Source organism: Bos javanicus, chromosome 4 (assembly GCF_032452875.1).
Source record: "Bos javanicus breed banteng chromosome 4, ARS-OSU_banteng_1.0, whole genome shotgun sequence".
NCBI lineage: Eukaryota > Metazoa > Chordata > Mammalia > Artiodactyla > Bovidae > Bos > Bos javanicus.
In genome coordinates, this window is record NC_083871.1 from 112650037 (window position 1) to 112670131 (window position 20095).

The 20095-nt window shown below is 45.1% G+C and overlaps 2 protein-coding genes across 4 annotated transcripts in view; one reads left to right on the forward strand and one right to left on the reverse strand.

Annotated features, from left to right (window-relative positions):
- Positions 1–1563: 1563 nt before the first annotated feature.
- Positions 1564–19993, reverse strand: LOC133246940 (basic proline-rich protein-like). Its single transcript, XM_061415483.1, has 5 exons — positions 19905–19993; positions 19702–19771; positions 17407–19616; positions 2866–7821; positions 1564–1718 (listed from the first exon to the last, which is right to left on the reverse strand). The coding sequence occupies exons 1-3, from the start codon at positions 19991–19993 to the stop codon at positions 18450–18452; spliced, it is 1326 nt and encodes a 441-aa protein (XP_061271467.1). The 3' UTR covers positions 1564–1718; positions 2866–7821; positions 17407–18449.
- CUL1 (cullin 1) overlaps positions 18712–20095 on the forward strand; it is an 88042-nt gene continuing 86658 nt past the window's right edge. Inside the window, exon 1 of one of the 3 annotated variants that reach the window (XM_061415020.1) lies at positions 18712–18800. The gene's annotated coding sequence lies outside the window, so the exon portion shown is untranslated. Of the gene's footprint in view, positions 18801–18938; positions 19028–19214; positions 19304–20095 lie in introns of those variants that run through there. The other 2 variants (XM_061415018.1, XM_061415016.1) reach the window with 2 other exon arrangements.

Genomic DNA, 20095 nt, shown 5'->3' on the forward strand with positions numbered 1-20095 from the left:
AGAAAATTTTTAATTCTTGTCAGAAACATATTTTGAGAAAAATCTTGGAGAATGCGGGAGACCCAAAGATCTCGTCTGTGTCTACCCTCATAATATCAGGAGGTAATAGGTCATGAGTTGTTCTGCAGCCTCAGTCCTAAGGGTAGGTGGTTTGGAGCAGGACAGAGCCAGGGGCAAGACCCAAGACTCTGTTGCAGAGATGGGTTGGGCAGGGCAGGGCAGAGCAGCTGGGAAAAGAACTTCTCAGTATAATCCTCCTGTCTATATCCTGCTTAAAGATTGATGTTAACAACTGAAATGAAATGCAGGAAAGTCCTTTGGAAATTTGTGGGAATCTGGATTGTAATTTTTCGGAAAGAGGCTTCCCAGGTGGTAAAGAACCTGCCAGCCAGTACAGGAGACACAGGAGACATGGATTCGATCCCTGGGTCGGGAAGATCCCTTAGAGAAGGGCATGGCAACCCACTCAGTATCTTGCCTGGAGAATCCTCATGAACAGAAAGCCTGGCGGGCTACAATCCAGGGGGTCGCAAAGAGTTGGATACAACTGAAATGACTGAGCACTAGATGACAAACACCTTCTATAAAGCCAGTCCTCACTAACCCAGAATGCACTGATCTCACCTCTCTGAATTTCTGTAATACTTAACTATGATACAGTCTACACTATGATTATATACTCTCTCATTTTCTTATAAAAATAATTGTGGGGGAAATCTTTATCCTGCCAAGCGTATTATTGCCTCCTTAACATTTATTCTTATCGCCAACAATGCTAAGCACAAAAATTAAACACATAGAGTATGTTTCATAAAAGTCTACTGACAGGAAAACTGGACCGTCTACTAAATCACTATGACTAAAAGATCTTGTTTTATGAAAAGGTCACAGTGACTTTGGTAAGCAGGATAGTAAGTTACGTGTAAATGGTGCTTCTAAACCCATGAGGGTGCCTGACAAATTACTTATTCACTTTGAAATTTTATCAAAAATGCTAACTTGGTTTCAAACATATTTTATAGAGATGGTATCATGGTAAAAAATACAAATTGGGCCCTGTCCAAATTAACTCAAGTTTTGTATTGGACTTGATTATGTCCAAGAGGTTACTAAGAATTCACAGTAACAATTTGTAAAAAACAATAATTTTGTTTATTATTTCTGTGTGTGCTGGGTCTTCGTGCTGCGCGGGCCGCTCTCCGGTTGCGGGTGTGGGTGTCTCGTTGCAGCGGCTTCTCTTGTTGTGGAGTACGGGTTCTAGGGCGCTAGGGCGTCGGTAGGTGGCGACATGCGGGCCCAGTAGTTGTAGTTCCCTGGCGCTAGAGCACAGGCTCAGTAGTCGTGGTGCATGGGCTTAGTTGCTCCGGGGCTTGTGGGATCTTCCCGGACCAGGGATCAAACCCGTGTCTCCTATATTGGCAGGCAGATTCTTTACCACTGAGCCACTAGGTCAGCCCCCACCGTAATAATTCTCTCTTAGCCAGTCCCTTGTGCTTACTATCTACAGCGTGAAAGCTGATCAAACTTGATACATTCACAGAATTACACAAAGGTCCCTTCAAATAAGGTGGCATCAATTATTAAGAGATCACTCAGTTCTGGGGGGAGAGTTTAAGGTGGGATATTAATTCCAAATGGAATTTCCAAGTTGAATGTGGGGATCAGCACCGAAGCAGTTGACACCATTTTACATACCTTTAGAGGCAAAGTCATTTTTTCTGGTAGGAAAATAGAGATAATTATCAGTTAATCATCTTAACTGTTCATACTACCTATTAGAAAAATCGTAGAGCCTCAAATGCTATAATTATAGTGTCTTATTCAGCCTTCTGACTACAGCAGCTCCCCAGACTCTCCCCCACCCCTCACTAAAATTGCTTCTTCAAATTATGCTGCTCAGCTCCTGGATGAAGTTTCCTAGTTTAAATTAGACTTATACCATGTATCTGAAGCCCTCTCTGCTTGGTTTTTATTTCTCAGTCTTGGTGGGCCAGCTGCCTTCAACAGATGGAGATTTGGCCCCTTAAGAAGGCTGCATCTGTTGTGGTACCTGTTAGCATCATTTCTTCCCACAGCCTGTTGAATCACATACATCCATGTCTATGGACTGCTCAAGCCACACTTTAAACCTAAGTGTAATTTTAACTCCAAACACCATGTCTCAGAGAAGCAAATAAAAATAAGTAATTAGAAGTTAGCAACTGTTTCTGATAAGATAATAATTTGAAGGAACAAAAAAAAATGGTATAAATATGAAATTTAAGAAAGTTTATGTCAAACTCACAAATGTTGCTGAGCCTCCCCCATCCCACCCCACCCCCAGGGAAGCACAATATTATTAAATCATAGTCAAATAGTCCCAATAACTCAAGGACTCACAGAATGTGTTTTTGCATATCTGACTCTCTGACACAGTTGAACTGCTATGCCTTTAAATCAAAACTTTAAAATCATAAGCATCCTCATTTGACTGCTTTGCAAGATGTAGCATATTAAGTTTATAAATATAATTCAATCCATTTCTTAATGACTTGCTGTCATCCTACAGTGAACCTTCTTCACTGTACTGCACTGCTGTAACAGCTAGCACACCAGGACAAAAATAAGTCTTGTTCATTTCCATTCAGTACCACAAACATTTGTGTATTTCCCTCTCCAAGCCAGACATGATGCTGAGTTCTAAAAATAGAGTCGATGAAGCCTGGGCCCTACTATATCCAGCGTTGCTCATTCCCACTAAAGGAACATGAGAGCATGTGGGATGTACCATGAATGGCCACAGACAACTGGCCTTGGAAATGAGCAAGAACCAGATCAGGAGGGAATTTGAACTTGACCCTGCAGTACTTTACCCAGGGGACTAACCTGGTCAGGTTCAGAATGCAGAATGAACCGAGTGAATGCGAACCTGGAGATCAGACAACTATGGAGAAGTCTGCTCCAGTCCAAACAAGAAATGAGCTGAAGTAGCAACAGATTTCAGAAGGTAGAACCAATAGGATCTGACGCCCATCTTAATGATGGAATAAAGGAGGAATCTAGGATGATTTCCCAGTCCTTTGCTATGGCAACTAGGTAGATATGCCATCAGTCAAAATGGGAAACTCAGAAAGAAGAGGTTTGAGAGGAGATGAACTGAGTTTGGCTTTTCTTATTACTATTCTTATTACTTTATTGAAGCATAGTTGATTTACAGTTCAGTCAGTTCAGTTCAGTTGCTCAGTCATGTTTGACTCTTTGCGACCTCACGGACTGCAGCATGCCAGGCCTCCCTGTCCATCAACAACTCCTGGAGTTTACTCAAACTCATGTCCATTGAGTCAGTGATGCCACCCAAGCAGCTCATCCTCTGTCGTCCCCTTCTCATCTCGCGTTCAATCTTTCCCAGCATCAGGGTCTTTTCCAGTGAGTCAGTTCTTCGCATGAGGTGGCCAAAGTATTGGAGGTTAAGCTTCAGCATCAGTCCTTCCAATGAATATTGAGGACTGATCTCCTTTAGGATGGACTGGTTGGATCTCCTTGCAGTCCAAAGGACTCTCAAGAGTCTTCTCCAACACTGCAGTTCAAAAGCATCAATTCTTCAGTGCTCAGCTTTATGATCCAACTCTCCCATCCATACATGACTACTAGAAAAACCATAGCTTTGACTAGAGGGACCTTTGTTGGCAAAGCAATGTCTCTGCTTTTTAATATGCTGTCTCAGTTGGTCATAGCTTTTCTTCCAAGGAGTAAGCATCTTTTAATTTCATGGCTGAAGTTGATTTACAAGGACCAGGATATAGCAAAGTGATTCAGTTTTATATATATATATGCAAATTCTTTTCCATGTCCTTTTTTATTATGTTATTACAAGATATTGAGTACAGTTTTCGGTGCTATACAGTAGGTTCTAGGGGTTTTTGTTTGTTTTGGTCTTTACGTGTGTCTTTGTCTGACTGTGTTGGGTCTTGGTTGCAGCATGCAGGCTCTTCCACGAGACATGTGGGCTTCTCTCTAGTTGTGGTGCACAGGCTTAGTTGCCCTGAGGCACATGGGATCTTAGTTCTCCGGCCAGGGATCGAACCTGCATCCCCTGCATTAGAAGGTGGATTCTTAACCACTGGACTGCCAGGCAAGTCCCAGTAGGTCTTTACTGTTTATCTGTTTTATATAGAGTAGTGCATATCTGTTAATACCAAACTCCCAATTTATTCTTCTCCCTTTTTTCCCTTGGGTCACCATAAGTTTGTTTTCTATGTCTGTGAGTCTGTTTATGTTTTGTAAATAAATTCATTTGTATCTTTTTTTTTTATTCTGCATATAAATGATATCCTATGATATTTATTTTCCTCTGAGTTGGGTTTTTGGCTGTCCAGTATGCAGGATCTTAGTTCCCAACCAGGGATCAAACCTGTGCCCTCTGCAGCGGAAGCACAGAGTCTTGACCACTGGAGCATCAGGGAATCCCCTGAGTTGGGTTTTTCATTCATTTTTTTGTCAGATATTTATCAGTCACCTGGCACCCAGTAGGTGCCAGGCACTGGGTTGGGGCTGTGGACATGATGGTAGGGGAAAGAAGACATGATCCCTGCCCTCTTGGAGCTTAGGAGAGAGGGTTAACTGAGTAATCCGGTAAAGATATTTATAACTTCAAGTGTGACGACTTCAAGCACAGTGAAGAACATGGTGCCACGAGGGACGATTACTGGGGAGTCTCACCTCTCCAGGGAGGTCAGAGCAGCTTCCTGAGGCATCCGAGTTAAAGAGTCGAGACAGAGAGCAGGGGTAAGAGTTTGCTAAGTGAGGGAGGAAAGAAGGATGTTCACAGAGGGAACAATGCCCGGGGGCTCTGGGGTGGCAGCGTGGTAGGTATTTTCAAGGAACTCAAAGAAGACAGTGTGACTCAAGCAGGGAGGGCAGGAGATAAAACCAGAAGAGTGGGTAGATGCCAGGCCACAGAAGGCCCTGGAAGCAGGCCTGGTGTTCAGCCAATCTGCTCCAACGTAACACTCTTCTGAAAAGTGTGAAAGCATTAGTCGCTGTCGTGTCTGACTCTTTGAGACCCCATGGACTGTGGCCCACCAGGCTCCTCTGTCCATGGGATTCTCCAGGCATGAATACTGGAGTGGGTTGCCATTCCCTCCTCTAGGGGATCTTCCTGACCCAGGAATCGAACCCAGGTCTCCTGCATTTTGTGCAGATTCTTTACCGTCTGAGTCACCAGAAAAGCCCAACACTCCTCTGGAGCGGATAGTAAATAGTTCCTGTACTAAACTCCCCTCGTCCCCTCACCCTCTCATCCCCAGTCCAGCTGCCTAGTCCCTCTTCTGGGCTTCCCCATAAGCTAGCAGCCAAGACAGTGATATCTGGCAGAAGAGGACAAGGAGGGTAGATTTTGAAAGTACCACTCCAAGATGCTGGCGTCTGTTCTGACGGTCAGTACCTGCACAGTGTTGGTTGCTAAATACTTAGATTTTTGTTTTTTGTTTTTTGTCTTTTAGTTGTAGCATGCAGGAGCTTTGATCTTCGATTGCAGATGCAGAACCTTTCATTGCTCTTTGCGAACTCTTAGCTGTGCTGTGTGGGATCCAGTTCCCTGACCAGGGATTAAACCAAGGCCACCTGCATTGGGAGTGCGGAGTTTTAGCCACTGGACTGCCAGGGAAGTCCCTATTTAGACTATTTTGAATACAACCCCTGCTTATAGGCCATGTAAGAGGTTAGTGTTTATTCCGAGAATAATGGGATATCTTTGAAGATGGTGGTATGATCAGATACGTGTTTCGAAAACACCAGTTCAGTTGCAATGTGAATAACAGAATGAGGAAGTGGCAAAGTGAAAACAGAGGGAGCAGTTAGTAGAGTCTTTTTTTTTTTTTAATTGAAGTAGAGTTGACTTACAACGTTATGTAAGTTTCAGGTATACAGCAAAATGATTCAGCTATATGTATTATATATTTCAGATTCTTTTCCCTTACAGGTTATTATAAAATATTAAGGATAGTTCCCTATGCTATACAGTAAGTCCTTATTATCTATTTTATATATTAGTATATTAATGAATGTATATTGATTAGTATATATTAATCCCAAACCCCTAATTTATCCCTCCTCCCAGTTAATAGAGGGTTTCTCAGGTGGATCAGTGGTAAACAATCTGCCCGCCAATGCAGGAGACACAGGTTTGATCTCTGGGTTAGGTTGATACTCCGGAAGATGAAATGGCAAACCATTCCAGTATTCTTGCCTGGGAAATCCCTTGGACAGAGGTGCCTGGAAGGCTACAATCCAAGGCGTCACAAAGAATCAGACACGACTAAAGTGACTGATCATGCATGCATACCAGTTAACAGACTCTTGTTCACCTTGTCGTGTGTTAGGAGGGTAATTGGAGTAGAGATGGAGAGAAACAAGTTCAAGAGATAGAGAAGATATCCCAGTCAAAATCCCAGCAGGCTTTCTTATAGAAATTGACAAACTGATTCTAAAATCTATAAGGAAACATAAAAGGTCTCAGATCACCAGAATGATTTTCAGAAAGAACAAAGTTGAAGGACTTACACTACCTGATTGCAAATCTTTCCATAAAGGTATATCAATTAATTCAGTGTTATATTGGCAGAAGGATAGGATAAACATGGATTTATGAATTGACATGTTTTCTGAATTTCCTTTTCCAGATTGTTCACTGCTAGTATGTTGAAGTCCAACTGATTTTTGCACGTTGATTTTATATCCTTAAAATTTGTCAAATTCATTTATTAGCTCTAAAGCTTTTTTTGTGGATTCCTTAGGGTTTCTACATATAACATCATGCCATCCTTGATGGGAGATAGCTTTACTTCTTTATTTCCAGTTTGGAGGTATTTATTTCTCTTATTGTCTGACTACTCTTGGCTAAAATTTCCAGTACTGTGTTGAATGGAAGTGGTGAGAGTGGGCATCCTTGTCTTGTTCCTGATTTGGGGAGAAAAGCTTTCAGTCTTTCTCCATTGACTATGTTGTTGTTTAGTCGCTAAATCATGTCCCACTCTTTGCGACCCCATGGACTGTAGCCCCCCAGGCTCCTCTGTCCTTAGGATTTCCCAGGCAAGAATACTGGAGTGGGTTGCCATTTCCTTCTTCAGGGGATCTTCCCAATCTAGGTCTCCTGCGGCTCCTGCATTAGCAGGCGCATTCTTTACCACTGAGCCACCAGGGAAACCCCAGTGGGTATGTTAGCTGTGGGCTTTTAATATATGGCCTTTATCCTGTTTATTTCTCGTTTATGAGTTTTTTTTTTTTTTAGTCATAAAATGTACTGGAATTTGTCAAATGCTTTTCCTCATCTTGTGTGTATGGTGTGATGTACAGGAGATGATGGGTTTTTTTTTTTTCCTTCATTCTATCACTGTGGTGTACTACGCTGATTGATGTTCTTATGTTGACATATTCTGGCATTCCTGGGGTAAATCCCACTGACCAACTGATCTTTAACAAAGGCCCCAAGGCAATTCAGTGGAGATAGGATAACTGTTCAATGAATGGTGCTCACAAAGTTGGACATACTTGTGGAATAAAAAGAAACTTTGACCCTAATCTTACACCGTAATAAAAAAAAAAAATGTCAGATTTTCTGCGGGGCAGGAATTTAAGAGTGGCTTAGCTGAGTGGCTGTGGTTCAGGGTCTGTTGTGTGGTTCCAATCAGGAGGTCAGCTGAGGCTGCAGTCATCTGAAGGCTTGATTGGGGTTGGAGGATGCCCTCAGGGATGGTGAACTCACATGGCTGTTGGCAGGAGGCCTCAGTTTCTCACTCAAGGGGATTTTCTTGCAACGTGGCAGCTGCCTCTCCGCAGAGTAAGCTGTCCACGAGAGGGAACAAGGAAGAACATAGCATCTTTCTCAACTAGGTCTCCTATCATCACTTTCCAGTTAATCTGTTTATTAGAAGCGAGTCACCGAGTTCAGCACACATTCCGGAGAGAGGAATTTGACCCCACCTCTTAATGGGAGGGGCTTCCCTTGTGGCTCAGCTGGTAATGGATCTGCCTGCAATGCGGGAGACCTGGGTTCGATCCCTGGGTTGGGAAGATTCCCTGGCGAAAGGAAAGGGTACCCACTCCAGTATTCTGGCCTAGAGAATTCCATGGACTGTATAGTCCATGGGGTCGCAGAGAGTCGGACACGACTGAGCGACTTTCACTTTCACTTAATGGGATGAGCACAAAACCTTTATGGACATATATTAAAGCTACCACACGGAATATTACCTTCAGAGATGACTACAGTTCAGAGGTTGCCATCTCTTTGAGTGGAGAGAAATGAGATATAGCACATAAAATACTGTACAGTTTTACCTATGTGAATAACATGTTTTAAAGAATGACTGCTGATTTTGGTAGAACCCATATCATTGCTGACTTTAAAATTAGACAAAGAAGCAAAACTTTTTGCATCTTATTATTTTTTTTGAGACTATCAGGATAAAAAACTGATATACTCAGAAAATTCATCTCTCAACAAAGTGCTACTTTCAGATAAGCTTATTGAAAATAATCTTAATATACTTTATGTAATGAGCAGCACCCTAACATACTGATTATCCATTATAGTTGCAATTGGAAATGTTTTAACATTATTCGTTAGCATATTGAACTCCCTGTGTATTAAGTGTGTGTGTATATATATATAAGGTAAAAGTTTTGAGAACTTTAAACCCAGGCGAAAGAAATTCTTGAGAAATCCTTCTTTAGAACAATTTTTTTGCATTTTTTTTGACATCTATTTCAGTCCCCAGTTTCTATTACTAAAAAGTATTCATTGAGTTCTGACTTGATGTCATGCTTTTCCTGCAGTAACTATTCCATACTCAAATGTTTTGGCTAAAAAAATGCATTTAGTTTTATCCCTGTTTTTTCACATGCATATAGCCTCAACCATTTCTTTTCTCTAAACAGCAAGAAATCCTAATTAATGTGAACATAATCATTTTGGTTCTACAATATTTCCATTATATTTAACATGATTTTCCCCGTTTTTAAAATACCATCAAGAATCTTTATTTTACCACAGGAGAAAATCTTCAGAATCTAGGACTGAAGGGTTCCTTGACTTGACATCAAAAGCACCATGCACAAGAGGAAATCGGATAAACTGGATATTATCAACATGAAAACCATTTGCTTTGTGAAAGACGAGAGGATGAAAAGACAAGAAGCCTAGAACTGAATGCAGCAGTAATACAGACCATAAGAATCTGTGCTTACCTTAGGGGTCCAAACAAAGTACTATGAGAATACAAAGGACAACGAGATTAATTTCAGCCAAGGAAACCTGGAAAGCGTGATGAAGTGAGAACCAAGCTAGGAATCAAGTCAGTAGGATTGTGACAGATGGACCCAAGAGTGAGAAGAGCGTCTATGATAGAATCAGCAAAAGCCAGAAGGAAGGAAGGGTTTCCCTGGTGGTTCAGTCAGTAAACAATGTGCCTACAATGCAGGAGACTGGGGTTCGATCCCTGGGTCGGGAAGATCCTTTGGAAAACGAAATGGAAACCCACTCCAATATTTTTGCCTGGAGAACCCCATGGACAGAGAAGGTGAAAGGAATGATACAGGTGTGGGAAAACATTGTAGTACAGGAAAGGATGGGCTTCCCTGGTGGCTCAGATGATAAAGAATCTGCCTGCAGTGCAGGAGACCTGGGCTCGATCCCTGGGTTGGGAAGATCCACTGGAGAAGAAATGGCAATCCAGTCCAGTATTCTTGCCTGGTAAATTCCATGGACAGAGAAGCCTGGTGGACTACAATGGGGTCGCAAGAGTCAGACACAACTTAGTGACTAAACCATCACCAACCACTACCAGGAGGAAGGAAAGTGCAAAGAATGTTGACACTGTGAGTGGCCCAGTGCAAAGTGGGGAGTGAGCCTGGAAAGGGAGACTGGGGACGAATTATGGAAACCAGTGTAGTGGGGACAGAGCGCCGTTCCCAAATAGCTCACAGCTAGAAAATGCTGGTTCTGGGAAGAGGTGCAGAGAACGCTCACAGGTGTGAGCTCTGGACATCCAGAAAGATGGGATTATTTGGCCATGGGCCATCATGCAAGACGCCTGTCTGCTCCTGCTGCAGAGGAGCGAGAGGGAGTTACACGTGACCCCTTCTGTGCGCGCCCCCTCTTCTGTCTGCTGTCAGGCCCAGGCCTGGGTACCTGAGTCTGCCTTTTCCCCACGGGTGTCTCTTCCTTGCTTCTTCCCATAGTCGTTCTCAGACCAAAGGTGGAGCTGGAGAGGCTCCTTGCAGCAGCTAGTGGGGTTGACCCCACTCAGTGCAAGATAAGAGCCACCCTGTGGCCCAAGTCTGAGCTGTGGCATTGTAGCTGCAGGAGGGGAAAGTAGGTCAATTAGCAAATGGCTTATGAAGTGCTCACTCCAGAAACACAATCACAGTCAATGCTTTATTTTCCCCAACTCTCGATACCCCAGGGTTTCAAAAATCACAATATTTTTGACCATTCGAGTGTGTTTATACCTGCTCTTTACATCTCCTCGCCTAATTCTATCAGGAAGACTTAAGCGTCTGTGGTTCAAAGTAAATTTTACTCCAGTGCCCATTTCTTCCACGTGGCCTTGCTGGCATGTTCAGAATATAAATCAGTTTGCATGGTCCAGGTAATGTGGTCTATTTTTTTTTTTTTTAATGTGGTCTAATTTAAAGGCGAGTAAGTCAGCAACCTTAACAACGATAAGGGAACCGGATTGCTGGATATTTGCCTAGTTCCAATCTTTAAGTAAAAGGTCAGGGTGGCTGGAAGGGAGAAAGAAAATATCATTGACAAAAGAATGAGAAAGAGAGACTAGCTTCCCACGCAGGAGGAAGGTCTGAAAGCTTCCTTGGGATATTTAGTAGCTGGTTTCCCATCTGTCTTCTGTCTCTTACTCGCCTACCAAGTTCTGGGGCAGCCAGGAGGGCGGGAGGGGCTGTAATTCTTTTTCTCATCTTGGTACTCTGAACTGCTTAAGCTCACAGCAGCAGGCTTGAACGTGGATGGTGCTGATAGAAAAGCCAAATGCCTGCCAATGGCCTTGTCGCTGCTGGGGTGGAACAGTGGCTGATGACACTGACTTCAGTTTCTGGGACATTATCAGCAAAAATAAAATGTAACTCTCATTGTACAAAAAAGTGTTTGGTTCCTGAATTTATTCTGCTCTCAAAGCTAGCCAGGAGCTCCTTATCCAGATTCCACGTCTGAATTAAATTTTTTATTTAATTACATACATTTTTTAAAAAAGTTAAATTAAAAAATTAAATACATTTTTTTTCAAACAGAGAAATTCTGCAAATTTGAGAGCTTACTTCACTTCTCTTCCACAGGAAAAAAATTAATGGAGTGGGAAGTAAAATAATTTGTCACAAAATGGTAGTATAGTATCTTTTTTGATTATTATCTGTTCATTGAGAACTCCAGCCTGCAGTCTCCTTTAATGTTCATTTCTTTTTTATCCCCAAAGTGAATGTTGAGTCATAAAGCAAATGACCTTTCAGACCAAGAAAACCTAGCTCTAAGGTCATTGGAATTTCTTCAATTCTCTGTACACATTCTCAAAATAGTATTGCTCATCTTTAAAAATGTATCATAAACAAATAGTGTTGACGGGCTATAAAGTTTTTCTTGGCACAAATGTGGTATGACCTGGAAAACACACTTCATCATTCACAGTGAGAATGTCCTCTCCAATTTATGCCAATAAAAACTTGGAATAATCCAAGATATACTTTACATGTATTACATTACATACAAGAATGAAGTGAAGTGAAGTGAAGTCGCTCAGTCGTGTCTGACTCTTTGCGACATACACGAATAGAGGCTCTAAATTGGAAACCCCATTTTTGGCAATCGAAAAAGAAAGTTCAAGGCGAAAGGGAATTTCTCAGAGGACTTCTGGCCAGCATTTATGCAAAAATATCAGGATACAGTAAGAGTAAGAAGAGGCGAAGGAAACTTCATAGAAAAGATGACATGGGATTAGGGGTCCAGACAATGACCCAGGGAAAAAGAAAAAGGAAGGAGGACATTCTCAACAGAGGTCTCTACCAGGAGTCCCCACACTTCCTGGGGGGGACCCCCCTGGTTGTTACTGTGGCTGCAACCCAAGGTCCAGGAAGAGACGTGGCTGGAAGGGATATTGGGAAGGGAGGCAGGGGTCACGCTGTGAACATTATCATCGAGTGTCTTCCTAAGGGATGTGAAACCGCTGAGAGTTTTTTGTTGGATAATGACAATAATATGCCAAATGCTTTCTGTGTGTCAGGCATCCAACACCATGAAATGCTACAGCCCACCTTTAAAAACCAGCCTATACAGTGTGCACTGTCCCCATTTTACAGGTGAAGAAGTTGAGGCAGAGGCCGGTGAAATAACTTTTGCAGGGTCCAACAGCCGTTAAGTGGTGGGGTCGACTCAGATCATCTAACTCCAGAGCCCATGCTCTTCTGCTTCTTGAGGCAGTCACTATCGTATTCTGGGGTGGTGGTGGGGAACACAACTCCATGGCTTACGTGGAGGATGAGTTAGGAGACAGGAGGTAGGAAGACCAGCAGAAGGCCACTGCAGCAGCACAAATGAAAGCTAACACAGGTCTTAAGTGGATAGGATTTAATGAACTAGTGGACATGGAGGTGAAAAAGAAGGCAGAATAAATATACCTGAGGCCTTGAATTTTATATATATATATCTCCTGTTGGTTCCACTTCTATATATCTGTATCTTTGGTGTATCTCCTATTGCTTCTGTTTCTCTGGGGAATCTTGACGAATACAGTCCTGTTTCACAAACTTGTGTAAGAATGTCTTCTAGAAGCTCACCCAGTCAGTGTGTGCAGGGCGGGGGGGTGGGGTGGGGAGGACGGGTGATGGAGTTGAAATTTATATTAGGCAGAGGAAAAGAAAGGTTTCACTGAGGAAATTCCATTTAAGGTAGACCCAGAAGAATGAACTGTACTGGGGTGAGCAGTGATTCTCTTGTCTGTGCAGAGCTCAGTCATGTCCAGCTCTTTGTGACCCCATGGACTGTAGCCCGCCAGGCTCCTCTGTCCATGGGATTTTCCAGGCAAGAATACTGCAGTGGGTTACCATTTATTTCCTCCTCCAGGGGATCTTCCTGAACCAAGGATCAAACCTGCGTCTCTTGTGTCTCCTGCCTGGCAGGTGGATTCTTTACCGCTGTGCTACCTTGAAGTGAGCAGTGATTGGGGAAGAATAACTGATAAAGAAAGTGTGGTTAAGAGAGGAAACACAGAGGCCGTTCAGGAGTCCAGTTTGGATCTGGCTTGGTATGTGTAAGAACCTGAGAGATGAGTAGAAATATGTCCATTGAAGCTGAGGTATGGAGGGTGTTTTAATGCTAGGAATGACGTGTTTGTCATTCTTTTTGTAGGATATAGGGAATTATTAAAGACTTTTGAGCAGGAAAGTGGCATCACTGGGTTTCATAGTGTAAACAATCCCCACTAATCCATGAGTTGGGTTTTAACTATTTTTTCAATAGACTATGTACCAGGAACTACGATAAATACTGTACATATAGTAATAAAAAAACACCTTCTCTGTATTCAAGAAGCTTATAACCTATGAGAGTGGGAAATAGAGAAAGGAAAATTACAATGCAATTAGACAAACTCTTCAGTAAGTAAGTATTAATACATGGTGTAAAAAAATCACAAAAAGCAGGCACCTGATCCCCAGGTGGGTGTGGGGCTCAGTTGGCGTGTGTAAGATCAGACAAAGTTTCTTGGAAGAAGAGATTTTAGGGCAATATTCTGGAACCCAATAATTTCCTCATAGGCACAAGGTCGAATCATTAGAAAATGAGTTGCAATTCCATATGGCCCAACCTGATCGAATATTACCATGGTGTTCAGGTCCCCAAAACTCAAAAGCCTATTTGGTTCATGACTGTCTTACAACAGTTTTTTCTGTCTTATGGGTCCTCAAAACAAGAGGCTTAGGTCTTCTCAACGTGCAAAATCTGGACTTGAACAGATTAGACTTTATATGTCCCTCCGTCTCCTTTCCTCAGTCCCTTCTTCTGCTTATGGCTCTTCTCACCAGAACCTCTGACCCCAAGGCCTTCAGCCTGCCCTGAAGCACCGTCTTTCCCCAAAACTTAACATGTCCCAAATCTTCCTTTCTGTAGCTGTTACCCTACGCAGGTTAGAAAGGCCATCTGATTGAACTAGTTAGTGTTGAAGTGTGAATCACTTTTAAGCCCTGCTACCATCCCAGAGCTCTGTGAGTCTTTAAGAGAGGATACTAGGAATTTTTGGTGGAATTCCAGACAATAAAAATAAGGCCTTTGTGTATTTGTTTGTATAGGCCATTTATCAGTCAAGAGTTGAGAAGGTGGGGCTACCCATTCTGTATTCCCCATTCAGACATATTTAACTTTGTGACTTTGGTTAAGTAAATTTTTGCTTCCTATTTTTATGGCTAGTTACATTTAATATCATTAAAATATTGTTTGGAATTTGGTGGACTAACATGAGCTATGAATTTTTTCTAATGAATTGAAGCTGAAGATTAAAAACCTACTTCTTCAAAAAGAATTTGACTCATTATCATAAACAGAAGAAAAAAATAGAAGAAATCATGTATTATTTCGTATCTTTCCTGATTGCTTCCTTTGAATGTTAAGCTGGTTGGATTACTCTATTTAGCTATGGGTTATTTTCCTAAGAGAAACTAGTTTTTTTTTTTTTTTTAAGCATGCATAAAGTATTTTATGATTTGGATTAAATAGGCAAATTTAATTGAAAAATCTGCTTACTTAGCTCTTCTTTGAAGTACATGATTTCAAAACAAGTAAGACTTATGTAATATGTCAACAATGCTAATACCATAAGTTTTAAGATCATAACATTTGAAACTTTAACACAGGAAGGAGTAGTCCATTAAATCAGTGGTTCCCAAATTCAGGTCACCAGATTGGCCCTGGATAATTAGATCAGCAGCATCATCATTGGTGGTGGTGCTTTAGTCCTAAGTCGTGTCTGACTCTTGCGACCCCATGGACTGTACCCACCAGGCTCCTCTGTCCATGGGATTTCCCAGGCAAGAACACTGGAGTGGGTTGCCACTTCTTTCTCCAGGGGATCTTCCCGACCCAGGGATCGAACCTTATCTCCTGCATTGCAAGCGGATTCTTTACCGCTGAGCCACCAGCAGGAAAGTTCATGTTTAAGTTGTTATGTTCATAACAACTCATATGAGATACTATTATTATCCCCAGTTCATAGGGGACGGCACACAGAGGTTAAGCAACTTGCTCAGAGTTCCTCAGATAATAAGTAGTAAAGCCATGATATAAATAAACTCTGAGTTTCAGATTTCATCCCTTCCCCCTTCCCGCCCAGTTTTGACTCAGTAGGTCTGGAATGGGCCCTGGAATCAGTGTTCAAATCCCCAGGTGATTCTGAGGCGAAGACAGGTTTGGGAACTCTCTCGTTTAATGAATTTAATTTGCTCTGGATGGCTAGTTGCTTACTCACGTCTTAGAAACAACAGCTTACAAGGGTCATCAGGTGACATGGTACCCTTTCAGATTGGACTAGTAAACAGCTATTTTGGACCACTGTCCCCTGTTGTTCAGGCACAATACTGAGGGGCCTGGTGGGAATAACGCCTGACCAAGGACTACCTCCTTTAACTGCATACGTAAAGAGGTCGGCAATTGGAGAGATCACAAAACCCTGTGCAGAAGGTGCAAAGTAGGCTTCCAAAGCGGACGTGAGCTGGACATGAAAAAGGGAGGGTGATTTGCAGATGAAGGAAAGGAGGAGGGACCATTTCTGTTTGTTTCAGGAACAAAGGGAAGGAAACATTCACAAATGGTGATTCAAGGCAGGTATTTGTGGGCCAACAGTAGGTTTAATAGGATGGGATGAAGTTGAGAGTTCATTTTGGGAAATGGCTAGAAAAAATTTGGAAAAGTAAGTTAGGACAAGATTATGGTCAACTTTAGGCACGAGGTCAGAGTTTGGACTGAACCCTATAAACAGTGGGGAGCCACTGAAAAGTTTGAAAAGATAAAGATTCAATGATGAAGGAATCAGTTTGGAATGAACCAGTGGGGCTCAGTCACTGTGCAGGCTGGAAGGACAGAGCAGAGATGAGAACCAGGAAAACCATTCAGAAGGTTAAACGAACGATACAGGTGTGGGGAAACATCGTAGTAAAGGAATGGATCTACTCGCACTTGGGAGTCACTGTGTCAGGTTATGCTACCGATTAAGCTGTGATTCGGGGCAAACTGCCTACTATTGGAGTCTTAAGTTTTTCTTTGAAAAGTGAGTGTGATGATGATACTGTATGTCCCCAGACTGAGCCAAATAGACAAAAGATTTCTTTAGGATGGTGACTAGCTCTGGGATGCAAGGTTCACAGGTCAGTATACCGTTTTCGGGCTTGTATGACTTTGAAACCATGGGGTTGCAGAGTTGGACACAACTGAGCAACTGAACTGATGACTTAGAAAATGTCAGCATTACCAACAACCAAATAGGGCAGTCAGTAAATCTCAACTGTACAGAAGACAAGGAAAGAAAGGGACTAACACTGTTTCAGGAAGTATGCTGTGATTATGAAGGAGTTACTCTTCACAACAACCTAATGAGGTAAGTATTTTAATCCCCATAGAAGTTGGCTTAACCAAGACAAAAGATGGTGGTTTGAGTTTGAATATAAACCGAGGTCTGCTTAAATTTAAAACGTGGACTTTTTGAACTTCATCATATTGTTTTAGGTTTGCAAAGTTATATTTTATCCTAGGTTTTGACCTAATATTCTAGTCAGACTATTTTGGATTTTGATTCTAACATCTATAAGTTAATTGCCCCTCCAAATGCTGGGTCATCTGACAGGAGGACAACATCAGTTTTGCTGAGATCGGGGAGAAGATGGAGAAGTGCTGGAGTGGAAAGAGAATAAATGGTTAGGTAGGAGGCAAGGTTACCTGTGCAGAGCAGAAGTGGTACAGACGCAACCTGGTTATGAGGTGGACATAAAAGTCAATGGTGTAGCCTTAGAGCTAAGAATAATAGTGCAGATGAGTGAAGAATAAAGGCTGGAAGAAATTAAGAACCAGGAACTGAGGCAATGAGAAGTGGAGAGGAAGGTAGAGATTAACTAAATCTCCCATTAAGGAAAAACAGACATTGGAAGAAACAAACAGCAAAGGGAAAGTTGACCCACTCATCTCACGTGTTAGCTGTGGGGAGTCACAGACAGGACGACCATATTGGATGATGAGATGGGAGAGGAGAGGTTAGAGAAACGGGAGATGAGCTAACCTGTCCTCTGAGGAAAGCACACAGAAGTGAGGGTCTCAGAGAAACCATATATGTGCAGTCTCCCATATATGTGTACATATATAAACAAGCCTTCCATTTTTACCTTCAATTCTCCTATGTGCCCATGAGAAAGTTAAATACATCTAAGCTTCTTTTGAATATTTAAAAGTATAGGATATTTGTTGCTGTTCAGTCGCTCAGTCCTGTCCAGCTCTTTGCAGCCGCATGGACTGCAGCACGCCAGGCTTCTCTGTCCTTCACCATCTCCCGGAGTCTGCTCCAACTCATGTCCATTGAGGATATAAAGCACGAATTTAAAAATCCTTAAATAGGCTGAGAGATCACATACTCTGGTGACAGATACAGACAAATGCCATACTTTCAAAGATAAAGAGTTGTTGACAAAAGGCCACATTTCAAGAGGAGGAACCGCATATACAAATATGTCTTAGATACTTCTTCTAAGAGACACCCATATTCCTCAGGAAACAGTGAGGGCTGTGGGAGTAGCCCTAGGCTCTGGGCCTAACATTTCCACTCCAAGGTGATACTTAATGTTTTAGTTTTGGAGCAAAACAGGAAGTTACACTCTTCAAGTCTTTGGCCCAGATAACCTGAAATCCTTCCATGTTGAATTGTTCATGGACCATGGGATTAGAGCAGAAGTCCCAAGTCCAAGCTTGCTCACCTGTGTCCCCATAGGAAGCCAGGTGGCCATTTGCGCTGCCCAAATTTGTATTTCAGGTACCCACTTGTGAGTTAATTTCAGATGAATGTGACGAACAACTCCGCAGCGCTGGTGAAAACAGTCCTATTCAATAGTCGTACCTCATCCCATCCATATATGTAAGACCTTCAATTTCATTCTTCATTTATCTTTACAGAGATTAATGGTAAAGTGTCTGTCGATATCTGTTCAAAAAAGAGTGGGTTAAAGAGTTTGAAGAGGTAAGCTAATTTGGTTTGATCTCCGAACCGATTTGAGAGAGAGAGAGAGACAGAGAGGCTCCGAGTAGCTGGGACTTTGAGGTGCCGATCCACGAGGCCGCAGGTGTCCTGGGGTTCAGAGAATGGACGAGAACGGACGGCACGTTTCTCTGGAGTCTGCTGCGCCTGCCTTTCAGGGCCACTCGCCCATCTCTTTTATCAGCCGGTCGGGGTATGGCTTTTGGTTATCCTCCTGGCCGGGGAGGTAGATCCAGGGGGTGTAGTTGTGATCCGTGTCGGTTCAGGGTGTGTGTGCGCGCAGGAGCGGGGGAGGGCGGGCGTGTGAGACCCTCTGCTCCGGGGTGTTTCGGGCCGGTTTCTCAGGCTGGGGCCCCGACCTAGGAAGGTGACCACCCCCGCCCCCTCCTCGTTCGGCCCAAAGTGGCGGGAAGCCGGGTCCTCAGAGGCGGCCCCCAAGGCCAGGGAGGCTGTAAAACCTGGAGGAGGATCCGGTGCGCCTGTCCGGGGAGGGTGCGGCGTCCATGGCCAGGGCCCCGCGGGGGCTTTCAGGTAGAGAGCAGCCCCGCGAGCGGGGCCTCGGCGGCGCGGGGCGGCGGGCGGGGTGGGGAGAACCCGAGGCCGGGGCACGGCGGGCGGGAGCTTTCCGGGCCCCTCCCGCTCCGCGGGGCTGGTGGGGAGATGGCGGCGACGGTTTCCCGGCTCCCCCGCCCCGGACGCCGATGGCGGAGCGTTCCGGCCCTCCCCCACCAGCTTCTCCACCGCGGGAGCCGGAGCCGGTGAGGCCGGGAGGGCGGGGAGCGGCGAAGGGAAGGCGAGAGGGCGGAGGTTGCGTGGTGCAGGCGGCGGCGGCGGCGGCGGGAGGAGGGCCGGCGGGCGGGCCGGGAGGAGGAGGAGGAGGAGGCGGGAGCCGTGTCGCACGCAGCTCCAGGCGGGGCAGCCCCGGCGGCTGAGGGACGCGGCGAGACCTTGGCGGGACGGGGATTTAACCGGGGCCGGGCCCAGCGACCAGGTGGAGACGTCGCCGGAGCCATTTAGGCAGCCGGGAAATGCGGGTGAGTTGTCGGCGGCGCCGGGGCTGAGGGGAGGCGGCGGCGGCGGCGCAGGCCCGACCCGGAGCCGCGGTGTCGCAGTGACTGGGGCCGCGGCGGCCGAGCTCAGGCGCCGGGCGAGAGGCCTGAGGCGCCGAGCCGCGACCGGGCGGAATGGCGGCGGGGGCCGGGGCACTCGTGGGCAGAGGGCGCCGGGGGCGGGAGGGGAGGGAGCGCGCGCGCGCCCGCGCGGGGCCTGGCCCTGAGTCACCCCGGCCGGCTCGGGCCTGGCCGGGCCGCGGCCCCGGACGCGGGCTCGGGGCGGCCCAGGCCCGGACTACGCACTGGGGAAAAAAAAAAAAAGCCCGATTCATTGCGCCCGAGGCGGCGGCCTGGTGGCGTCCGCCCCTTTCCCAGCGCACCCGCCTCGGGCCGCGGGGCCGGTCGGGCGAGCGGCCCCCGGGGCAGTCGCGCGCGCGCGCCTCACCTCTCCTGAGGCAGCGACCACCACCCCCCCTCAACCACGGGGCGCCCGGACCCGCGCCCCCTTTCCCTCGGCCCCTCTGGGGACCCACCGCTCCCCCGAGGGTCGCTTGCCCCCGACTTGTGTTCTCAAGTAAAGTACTGGGCTCGCGCGCCGGAGGAGCCGCGGAGCCGGGCTCTCTCTGCTTTCCGGTTCCCTGCCCCGCGGCTCCCGGGTTTCCCCGCCCGCATTGTTGCGACTGTGTAGGGCGCTATTATTGGGTAACAGTCGCCCCTTTGCCCGGTTCTCCTCGGGGAGCGGGCCTGGGGCGGCGCGCAGGGATGCGAGTGCGG